The 12,188-nt window shown below is 31.7% G+C and overlaps 1 protein-coding gene across 1 annotated transcript; it reads left to right on the top strand.

The window, feature by feature from the left end:
• Positions 1-3,943: 3,943 nt before the first annotated feature.
• LOC129961033 (uncharacterized) lies at positions 3,944-11,210 on the top strand. Its single transcript, XM_056074826.1, has 2 exons — positions 3,944-4,099; positions 7,967-11,210. Exons 1-2 carry the CDS (start codon positions 4,006-4,008, stop codon positions 10,483-10,485), a joined length of 2,613 nt encoding a protein of 870 aa, XP_055930801.1. The 5' UTR covers positions 3,944-4,005; the 3' UTR covers positions 10,486-11,210.
• Positions 11,211-12,188: the final 978 nt, after the last annotated feature.

Raw genomic sequence — 12,188 nt, 5'->3', positions numbered from 1 at the left:
CCATTCAATTTGCTGATTTTGCTTAGGTATCAAATTTATGCAAAACCCAACAAAAATAATTTAGCTGTAGATTCAAAATTTTAAAATTTATCAAAAAAATTCATCGTTGATCATTTGGAAAAAGATTGCCACTGCACAGAATTGTCCGGGCTCTTTACTTTCTCGTTTACTCAAAACGAAACGAAAATACTGTAATTGGAAAAAAAAATTCAACCTCAAGATTTTAAAGAATTTTGACGTTATAATTTCTGTGAATCCGAAAACAAATTTTTGAATTTATGTCCATCTGAAAACATGATAGTTGAAAAAGAGAACTTTGAGAGAAGAGACTGAATTGTAATATGTAATCCTAAAATCAGATTTATAGATTTCTGTCAAATTTCGCATGGAATCTGTTTAAGGAAAATCTGTCTTTGATGTTGAAATCTGCCTTGATGTTGATAACTTAAAAATCAAAAGACCTAGATAGATGAAATTCGGTGCATTGCTCTGTAATAGAAATGCAAATATGTACCAAATTAGTCAAAGGAGTACCCATCTGTTTATCCGTATATTCTCACGAGTACTTGAAAGCGATAACTCAAAAACTCAATGTCTTTGATGAATGAAGTTGTGACCAAAATTGCAGAACTGCATTAACACAGTCAATGCTATGATCATCACACATGGGTCACACCTGCTTTCTAATTGTACCTGACCATCTTATTAGATGACCACTTCTCTACTAGAATTGATACCAAAGATGAGGGTCATCCGAATATCAGGCTTAAGCCGTGGGATAGAACTTGTTAAGATATGGACTCAGAAGTTCAAAGGTTGGAAAATTAAGACGTTCGAAAGATTGATCCAATTGCATTGGATCAGAGTCGTTGATTTATTAGATATGAAAAAAGGAAATGATGGACTAAGCAGAAAATTTATTATCTAATAGAAGTTTAAACTAGTCTAGGCATAAGATTTTGGTTAATAGGATATTTTATATGTTTATTATTTGAATTATTATCGGAAACGTTTGAAAAGTATCTTGTGTAGAAAACTGAAAATTTGAGAGTTTTTCTGTCAGAGAGCAATAAATGAATTTAAAAATCTTACTATTTAAAAATCAACGAAATGTCGACACTTTGATATACGGTTTTTACAAACTTAAATATTTTTATATTTTTTATTTATTAAGATGACAAATTTACAGGAGATATTTATGCCCATCATTACAGAAATAATTTTTATTACGATTGGGATATTTCAAACATAAAAACAATTCATTCTCACTTGATACATATAAAGATTTAATTTTGAAATCTTTGAACATCTTACAAAGGGGAAAAAAGGACATGACGTCATGATATGTAATATGAATAATATTAAAAGAAACATTCATTATTTCTTATCAAAATGCACTAAACACAGCTGCCAGAATGCACTCTTTATGTCGCGATCTAAACTTTCTTGGCTTGAATATCTATTATAAAGACAATGCGGAATTCTTTTATGGAACTAGCAATATTATGACTAATTGTCTCATATTATGCTGTCACGGAAGTTTGGAGAGTAAGGCGCAAAATGAGTGGTCTTCTCGATAATCTGACTGTGGTTCAATGAAATTTGTAGTAAAATAGCTGCACATGCAAAACAAGACCAGAATTTAGCTTAGATTATCCGAGAAGAACATTTAGTTTGAATACAACTGAATAATATATCTAGAACTATAAATCAACAATCTTGAAAGGAATCAAGTTCAATCAGTTAGAAAAAATATATCTGTGTTAATAATTTTTATTTTTTTTATTTTTACTTTGTCACAAGAGATTTCTATTCTTTTATTTCGAATTCTTTGAATATTCTTTAATTTCTCGTATACAAAGTATATATTGTAATCCGCAAAAATTTGAACTTTGGATTTTGACGAATCTGCAAGTTTCAGACATTCTCGAGTGCAAAAATTACGTTTTTGGATTTATGTTTATCTGTCTGTGAAAACGATAACTCAAAAACACTTTGAATTAGACGGATAAAATTTTATAAATGGACACCATATTTGTAGATTTCTATCAAATTTTTGAACGAAATCCGTTCAATGGAAGTCTGTCTGTAGTGCACTTCGAATACAAATAAAAATGACAGGTACAAAACAGAAAGGGATATATTTGGGATAAATAAAATTTGGTGCTCAAGGGTAACATCCAAGAAATAAATACGCATCAAATTTGGGACAAGATTGTGAACCTTCTGTCGGTCAATATCTTCACATACATAAAAACGCAATGATTTAAATAAATGAAATTTGATTTATGATGCGACTACAATTGCACTTTTACTCTAAATTTCGATTTCATTTGGTCAGAAAAAAAGTTACCCAAAATAAAAGTTCAGTTAGTGAGCATTTGTGTATTTACCGCATACCAAGGATTAATCAGCCAAAAAGGGGGGAGGGAGCGCCAAAGATTACACGATAAATATAATAAAAATTTTAAATATACATCAAAGAGACTATTTTATAATTATTGCTCGACATTGCCATGCAATGCATTTACAACCGTACTCAAGATCCACAATTTTATGTGGAAGGAAGAGATAATACTTTTATTAGAAAATATACCAGAAAAATTTGGGCAGACCCCTTCCGCTGATTGTTGCCACTAATGTTCAAAGTCACTAAGTACCGTTTGTTTTCTTTCACAGATATTTGAATCAGTATGGCTGCGAATTTGATTTTTGTTGTATTTTTCGTTTGCAAATTTTTAATTACATTTACAAAACTTCTTGACACAGAATTTTCTGTTGTTGGTTTTGCGGCTAATTTGTTTTGATGTTATTTCTGCATTTGATAGAAATTTTGTGTGTCTTTAACTTCTATTTCAATTTTTCTTATTAACCTCAGAGTAGCCACAGTGGTCTAATGGTGAGGTTTTGGCTTCAAAATTGGAGGGTTCGAAATCCAATTTTTTAAAAAATTCATCACGTATGTGGTCCTAGAGCACCTTAAATTTGATATTGTGGGCCAGCATCCTCACCTTAACGAGGTGCGAACGTTTGGTGAGGGAGTGGACAGCTCAGGTGCCGAAATCGTCTTCGAACAGGGTTCGAAATTACAAGGTCCGTCTCAAAGTAGCTCAAGCGTTGCTTCGAAACGGAACATTGATACAACTAAACGAATTTTTGGTTTTAGAACTTTAGACAGAATGTTAAGATAGACTAATGCTGCGCTTTAAAACAACATGAAAGATATTTTGGAACTGAATTCTCAATTTTGATCTCTGATTAGATGAGGCGAAAGATACCTGAGACGGCCTCCCATTCTCTAAACTTCCATACCACACTAATAGGAAGTCAGAGTAGAAATCGAATTCATTCCTCTGTCTTCACAGCAGCATATAAATTATACTTACTTTATTACCTTATAGAAATAAAAGCTGTTTGTGACAAGATGGCATCAATCTTGAGCTTATAAAACATCAGTATTCGAATTTCAAAATTGCTCAAAACTTGATTCTATCCTATTCTCCAGCTGTATAAATTTTTGTAACAAAATAAAACTGAAAGAAACTTAATAGAGAGAATATAGCATTTGAAAAGCATCCTTCGATTTGTGACTATCTAAATATACCTTGAATCCTGAACTTCAAAGGAGATCGATAAAATTTCAATTTTTGAAACTTTGTAGATATGGGTTGATATATATTTGGTGGATTATATAAATCTCATTCAATTTATTATAAAAGAATTTTTATTCCTATTGTTTTCAAATCGGTAAGAAAAATTGGATAGCGTAAATTTTCAATTGCAGTTAATTGCCTGTATTCGGATTTAGAGTGATAAAAATTTTGGCATTAAAACCAATCAACAAATCAAGACACAACATGAATTCAAAAATTCTGTAAAGTATCTGCGCATCCACTATAGACATTTAAAGACGTGACAAAAGAAGCGAAAGTCTTTACTGATTCTTAATTGAGATTGTATTTGCTGAGCTATTTTAAAGAAAAAAAAAAAAAATTTTTTAAGACCATGATTAATAGACGAGTTTTTTCGTTTTTGAAAAATCTCTTAATTTTCTTTATTGATAGACTTTACAGAGAATGGGAATACATTATTCGCAATGGCAAGTATCATTTTCGAAACTTTAAAAATTGATTTTCTATGCGGTTTCTGGTAATTTGAATAGTTTACTTTGACCTTTGAAGAATAATTCATTCAATGGTGCCATTTTCATCAAGAACAATAGTAAAATTATGTATAAAATATTAAATTTCGTAAAAAAAAAGTGTTGACATTTCCCTGATGAAATCCAGATTTTTAATTTAACCATTTGACAGCAATTTCGCTTAATTTTCTACGCAAGTAAAAAGAATACGGTCTGAATGAAACAATTTTATTTTAATATTTTTCAAATGATTTTTAGGCCAGAGTCTGGGGCATGATGTTGTTGAAATAACTATAAATAATTCTTAGTAAAAGTTTTTATGTTAAACTTATTTTAAAATGCAGCTGGTATGTAGTGAAAGGGTTAAAAACTAGTAATTCCACCGCAAAGCGTTAAATGCATCATTCGGGTCTAACTGAAGTGTGCTTTTAGAATCCATAAATATCTTCAACCAACCTGAATGGATGATTTGCCATTGGATCTTAACCTTTAAATATAACATTTGAAAATCTGCGGTCACTAAAATATTAAATCATAATGCTTCTTTGCCATCGCAGAAACACAGTAGATGCTTACATTACTCTGCAGATCGAGTTCGCTGGGTAAATTCCTAAAAAAGCTCTGCAATTATTTTCATTACCAACTGAAGTAGTTGCGATCTCAAAGTGTGCCAATATTATTTGAATGAAAAATTTTTTATAATGAGTTTTAAGTCTAAGGTATGTATGTAACCTAGTGTCGCTATAGTAGTGTTAGTAGAGAGCAAAGAGTCAACTTTTAAGCCTTGTTACGGATTGTACATAGATGGCGCTCCCGCCTGTTGTTTATTTCCTGTTTGTAAATATCCACCCCCGAGAACGGGGTCTTGCGTGGCAGGCACGGACCCCAGCGGTAATGGAATTTACCCTGAGCTTTAAACTCTGTTGTTATTGTTAATAGAAAAATATCTAAAGGCACCGAGAGTTGGAATTTCTTCATTAAGCACCACCACTGACCACAGTTGCAACAAGCCTATTTTGCAAATTGCTTCAATTCTTTAGGGAAACTGTAACGCTCTCTTATGTAAACGTACTATAACCATTTAATTATTTCAGTAAAAAGATGTGCAAGATGCTATAAACGAACTTTGCTTCATTAAAAAATATATATGTTACCGTTAAAGTATATAATGCAGTTATTTCATAGAATATCTAGTTATTACATGAAATAACTGATCGTGTCCGTTAAAGTGAGTAATATGTTATTAATTTGACACTTTAACTAGTTATTCTATGAAATAACTAGGTATTCTATAAATTAACTAATGAGAGACGGTTAAAGTGTAAAATAAACAATTTATCTCAAATGAAATTAAACTAATGATAGACAATTAGAATGAAAAAGAAGCAATTTATCTAATTTATGCAGCGTATAAATGATATTTATGGAAACATACCATAAAATCATTTGTTACAACAAGGATTACTAAAATGACACTTGGAATTATAAAGAACATTATTTCTAAAACAAAAAAATTTTATATTTCTAAAACAAACAGAAACATAAGTGCAGTAGGGGTGGAAGGTAAATGTATTTGTCGTGCGAGATATGATATAGATTATTTTACACTTTAACGGGCTGCAGATCGTTATTCTATGAAATAACTATTTAAACCATAATATACAAGAGTTTTACACTTTAACGGACACGATCAGTTATTTCATGGAATAACTAGGTATTCTATAAAATAACGGATTTCATACTTTAACGGTAACATATATATGTAATGGTAGCAAATAAGTAAATTATCCTTAACGTGTAATGCCATTGAAAAGCTGTCGAGCAAACAAATTACTAGTTTCTAATAATGTTGATTTAAAAAGCAGCTTTCGCTGAGAAATGAATCCAATTATCACAAATTCAAACTATTCAATGGATTGAATTTTGCTAAAATAACCTGAAATGTGTTTCAAATATAATGATAGCTTTTAAAAATTTTCGTTGAAAACTTTACGAATGATCTACATATTTTGTTAAAGTCAAAATAAATTTGCAATGAGTACTGTTCGTGTCAGTATTCTGAGACTACCACTATTCGACTATTCTATCTCGCTAAGGGGTGAGACGCGAAAGGATGAGCACATTTCCGGAATTCTTACTCATTATTTTTCCTTGATTTCCGCCCTGTTAGAAACTTTTTCAATCAGTCCCCCCCCCCTCTCGCTTGTATGCGAGTATTGTTTCTGACCGCATTATTTTATTTCAAATATTTATTTATTGATTGTTTATACAGCTAATTCAAGTGTTGGTTCAAATTTTGCGAATTATTTCACGTAATATATTTAAAATATGAATTTTGTTAAGTAAAAATATCACTGGTAATATACTTAAAAATATTAAATTATATATTTAAAAATACCATATATTTTAAATATAATACTTTTAAGACGCTCCATATTTATAGTAACTTCTTGATAGAAAAAAATATTTTAAATGGAATAAACTGCCGATTATCCACCGTTGTTAATCTCGGAATATTGTCAAAAAAATTCAATAACATGCAAAAAAAAAAAAACATAAAATTACTTTGTAAAGTTACCAAATTTTAAGAAATGAAATCTTCCATTTAGTCATCATTATTTCACGCTTATGCCCCTAACAGTGAATTAAAATTGCTCTGAAATATTTAATTGGAATTAGTATCTTTTTCCGACAGTATTGTGAATTATCTGCAATGCTTACGTCTAAGTCCGCGAATAGTCCGAGTTGACTTCATTGTTAAATGTAAACATCTCCTCCTTTCATCTTACCTCTCAGCCTTATTTTGATCAATTAAACTCCTCCTAACGCATGCGCAAAAGCGCGGAAGATTTTAGAATCCGTTGACAATATGCATCTTCTTGGGTCTGAAAAGCGATATTAAGGATTTTCTTTATTTTCTAACCAACTATTCACCAAGTGTTATAAATTATACGTAATCCTTGGAAAAACTTGAGTGATTATTCAGATTTCTAAAAGAGCATATTTAAGTGCTTCAACAATATTTATTAGATTGTTAGTTACATGCAATACTAAACTCTAAAAGCGACTATAGTGTATATATTAAATTTCTATCTTCTGCAGATAACCTAATTTTAATAGTTTCAAATTTTTAATTTAATCGAATATAAATTATCAAATTTTTGTACTTAAATCTACCTCACATCAACGTAAGAAGGTAGTTTATATAAACATGAATCGCCACTCAAAGTAGAGTTGGATAAACTAACCTTTTTAGACGAATTTTCTATCCGAAAGATTCGATTTAGATAACCTTCTTTTGTAGACTAAAACTTTCAGGCTTCTTTCTGTCGAACCATTTAAAATGGTAACAAATACTAACTTCTAATGCTTCGAATACTCCTTAAGGCTTATTTTATCCTGTCTCTTTAATCAGTCCTACAGCATTGTTTAAACATGGCTGTTAACTATGGTGCAAAGCGAGAACTGTATTTTCAGATCCGTAAACCCTCCGCTGTTTACACATGCGCCAGGAGGCGCTGATTTCGCCAAAATAGGGATGTTTACATATTTAGCGGATTTAGATATAGTGAAGTTACGGATATTTAAAAACAAAATGGGTGATTCTAAATGGCAAACAAAAAAAATCATCTAACTTGACGAAGGTGAACACCTAACAAGATTCCGGAAATGCTTCATTTTACTGCCTTGTATTTCTTCTAAATATGCAATTTCAACTTAAGCATGATATATTGGGAAATGTTCAAGCAGAAGTTAGGATAATATTGTGTATTTGCATTTTAAATAATTCTCATGAGTATTATGTAAATTATATTTTTCTTTCAGGCCAAAGCTATAGTGAAAAGGCCTCTGAACGGGGTGATTTATACGTCAAGCAGCTCATAGAAAATATAATTCATGAACGTGTTGGGAAATATGACCCATACTTGATAAATAGAAGTGCTGTAATTTCTTGGGGAAGAACTAGCGTAGTTCTGGGTAAAGCTGAAGTGACTGGTTTAAGTACTCTACATCGAACCAACATATGTGCTTTAACAGAGGTAGGGAACAGATTGTTCATAACCATGAACTTAGGAGCCGGGCCTTTGTGTTATCGGCGTCAAATAACCTTTAGATTTGGCAACTTTCAACGAAAAACTGTTGCTTTGATATCTATAAATGACATCAAAGTTTCGATTGATTTCAGTATTGAAAAAGAAACTTGCAGGAATGGATTTCTTCTGGATTTTAACATTAATGAATTGAATGGATTTAAACTGATCATAAACGGATCTGGTTGTTTTAGTTGGATTATAAATTTGTTTTTAAATTTCTGGACACTGGCTCTTGGAAGAATTATTAGAAATCTGCTAGAAAATGAATTGGAGAAATATATTCTCATTAGATTACCGAAGTACCAATTTCCTGTAGAAGGCACTTCATATCGGAATGGATCCAAGCTTATCCCGCGTGAAGATGCTCAAAATAACGAAACATCTATGAAAGAAAACTATGAAAAGTCAAAATGGTCTGGATTTCCTCCAATCAAAAACAATTTGTTTGACCCATATAATTCGACCAAATATGAAACGGCAAAAGATTTCGGATTTAACCAAGAAAACCCCACGACTTCCAAATGTTTTCTACAGAATAATAGGATTTCAGAAATGGATAATTTTTGTCAACTAGTACCAAGTTTGAGTCTTTCCAGTAGATTTTTGCCAAATAGTTCTTGCAATGAAGATTTGAAAGGTAAAGCTGAAAGAAAATGTGATCCCTTTTCTCTACTTTCAACAGAAGCTCTCGAAATATCTCGGTCGTTAAATAGAATAAAGGAAAAGTTAGAATCGGTTTCCCTAGTCTCCAATTCTTCGTCCCAAAAAATAACTTCGCATAATCGCTTGACGGATGAAAAGGATCACTTATTTTCCGACTCCAACATTTCGGACGAACTGAATAATATTCACGCAATAGAAACCAACAGCAATAAAAGAAAGGATACTTCAAGTTCATCACCTGCAAAGGGTTTTGAAAATGAACTGTCGTTTCTTATGTGTAAAAGACAGAAAAAAATTGGAAAGGAATCTAAAATGCAGGATGTTTCTCAAATGTTACACGATTCCTACAGAGATCCAGTTAAGAAGGATTCTAAAGACGCAGATGAGAATATCGGGCGATCTAAACTACTAAACGAAATTTTTTCCGAAATTCAAGAACGTTCTTGTAGAAAAAAGATGGATGAAAAACTATTGGATATGGGAACAAAATTTCAAACCCATAACGCTTCACTTCCTGCAAAAAAAATTGAATCTTCTCAAATTGATAGAAAAGTACCTGAACTCAAGGCTGAACAATCTAGCACAGAAATTGGAACGCTGAACTTTGATTCTGAAACAATGAAAGCAAAAATGGACAAAGATGCAAAAGTGTTTAATGAAAAGGCTTCCGACGAGCGGAAAGGCACAGCCGAAGATTCAAATAAAAATCGTGTTTCATTCGAAAGTTGCACGTATTATCGATCTCCTGAAAGAAATTTCTCATCCTGGAATCTTGATTTGAAATTAAGTAACACAATGTTTCAAAAAGATTTACTCAACTCCTGTTCAGTCGATGGAAAAGATTTGAAAGCTTGTTTTGACATTCTTCGGCAAAACAATGAAGCTCGGGTGGAAGATTCAGAATCCATAAGAAGTTGCTACCTTGAAATATTTTCTGGAAATCAAGGTGTCGAAGCCGGATGCATTTCTGATCCTGAAGATAGAATAGATAGTCCAACTCGTTTCAAGACCAATATAACTTGCGACTCAAACCAACTGAAAAGGATGAAAAACAAGACGAATTTTGATTTGAAGACAGAAACTGAGAGAGAAGCTGAAAGTGTTTCTACTACTATTCAGTTTAATAAAAAGCATGGAAATGACATTGAGAAAATTCCCTTAAAATGTGTCGAAGTCCATATAGGAGAAGAATTAAACAAAGATCCGACGTTTGAAACAGACGAAGACAACACTACGTTCAATTCAAATAGCAGTGAAGAGTTAAATATTTCACCCAAAATTCTGAACGAAGATTCAGTCCATAATAACCTGCTGGAGAAACTAGCTGACGTGCTGAACGAGAAGGATATTGAATGCACTGATTGTTTGGTTGAGTTTTCGTCAATAGCTGGCTTGAAATTAAATACAGACACGAATAAGAAAGGTTTGGCCGATACACCACACCCGGAAGCATTGCACAATCTTCTCCAAGAAGAGATTATAGCAAAAATCCATAAACTTAAGTCGGATATTTTATTGGAATCGGATACAGATGACAGTGAATACTCGAGCAGTTCTCCGATACGAAATACAAGACTTGGTATATGAAGAGAGAAATCTGTCATTAAAAGACATTTAAATAAACGACTTGGAAATAACCTTTCTTCTAAAATTAAATTCTTGGTTTATCCTTAACAGATCATCCAATTCTGGATTGTAAAATTTGACACAAATTTGTATTTGTATCAAAATTTGTTGATGAAATAAGATTTGGTTTCTTCTGAAAGGAATAATGAATCAATGTGAGAAATTGCAAAATCCGTACAGTCTGAAAGTATTGAAAGATAGGATAGTGACTGCCATCTATATCTTGTTCCAGAATTGGATACAAGGAAAATCAATTCCTGAATAAGTGCTCGGAAATGTTTTAATTCTTCAAACGAATACCACTAGGAAAACGTCTAGAATCGGATAGATAACCGTTCTTTATTCCACTGTATGCATGCCATAAAATAAGTGAACGAGTCTCCTACAAAATTCTATGATAGAGATTTACATTGCTTTTTTAAAACGCTTTGAGCCAGATTTACAAATTTCGCATGCTATAAGAATAGTGCAGTCTGAAGCTATGGACCAGAGAACTCAAACAACGTAAATTAACTTATTAAATACATTCTTAAAATATTAATTACCTGCATTTGCTATTTTAATTAAAATGGACCTTGAGAAATGTAAAATTTCTTAAATTGTAACTTCCATTATTCATTAGTCAAATTGTATTTGTGTGAAAAAACTTGTTCTTATATAATGTACGTGTGATATCTGTTAATAAATTATTTTTGTAACAATGTTCTCAACATTTTTGACTAGTATTTCCTCTAGAATAAATTCAATAATCCAAGATTGCCCATTAATCACAAGATACATTTGTATCATTGTATTAAAACGGATGTCTACTTCTAACATATTAAATGCTGATATATTCATTCGATTGAAAAAGACGTAGCTGGCAATTTTAATATTGCAATGGTAAAAATGCTAGAAATCCAGTAGTTTTTAAACTTTTTAATTAGAAAGGTGAATGAAATCGGTACTGTACCTTAAAGTTTGCAAATCGGATGTAACAGGAATAGAAAAATTTAATCTTCCTACTAACCCATTATTTACCGAATTTTTCCTCAATTTTATTTTTGCATAATTAAGTTTTGGTACGGAATAAGCCTAGGAAAGAGGAAACGCTTGAATTCCTGCTTTTAGCTGATATCTACGGCTTGCTGTCGGAGCTACGCTCTTTGTATTCTTTTGAATACCGCTCGAAAAGTCGTTATGAGGATGTCAGCCTGATTTTAATGGTACTCTTGCCTACCATCTATAAAGGGTTAAATCGTATTTTTCTGTACAATTTATACCCGCATGTTAATACCGATAAAGTAGGATGTTAGCCTTAGGAAATCTAAATTTAGGTACACCATAAAGAAATCCTTTTCATAAAACTTCAACTTCGTTTTGAAAACTACAATCTAAATAATGGACGTTTCTTTTACTTGGCAATTTCAATGTAGTCTTTCGATTTTTTTTTAAGAGAATCTTTTCTCATTCTGCTTAAATATAAACCAAAGTAATCGGATTCCGGATCTGAAAACTCATTCTCTTATAAGGGAAAATCACTGCTTCTGCCGATAATTACTTTGTCACAGAAATAAATTTATAATTATAAATTTGGAGTCGCCAAATTTGCTGACAAATATCTATAAAATTCAAGAATACAAAACTAACAATATTTTAACTTAAACTGAGGAAATATTTTGAAC

Source organism: Argiope bruennichi, chromosome X2 (assembly GCF_947563725.1).
Source record: "Argiope bruennichi chromosome X2, qqArgBrue1.1, whole genome shotgun sequence".
Taxonomy (NCBI): domain Eukaryota; kingdom Metazoa; phylum Arthropoda; class Arachnida; order Araneae; family Araneidae; genus Argiope; species Argiope bruennichi.
This window is presented reverse-complemented; position numbering and strand designations above follow the sequence as displayed.

Bases quoted from the DNA above. Each gene is read 5' to 3' on its own strand.
- LOC129961033 (XM_056074826.1), top strand. From the start codon at position 4,006: ATGATTAATAGACGAGTTTTTTCGTTTTTGAAAAATCTCTTAATTTTC. The intron at 4,100-7,966 runs GCAAGTATCATT...TTTTTCTTTCAG, and splicing joins GGAATACATTATTCGCAATG to GCCAAAGCTATAGTGAAAAG.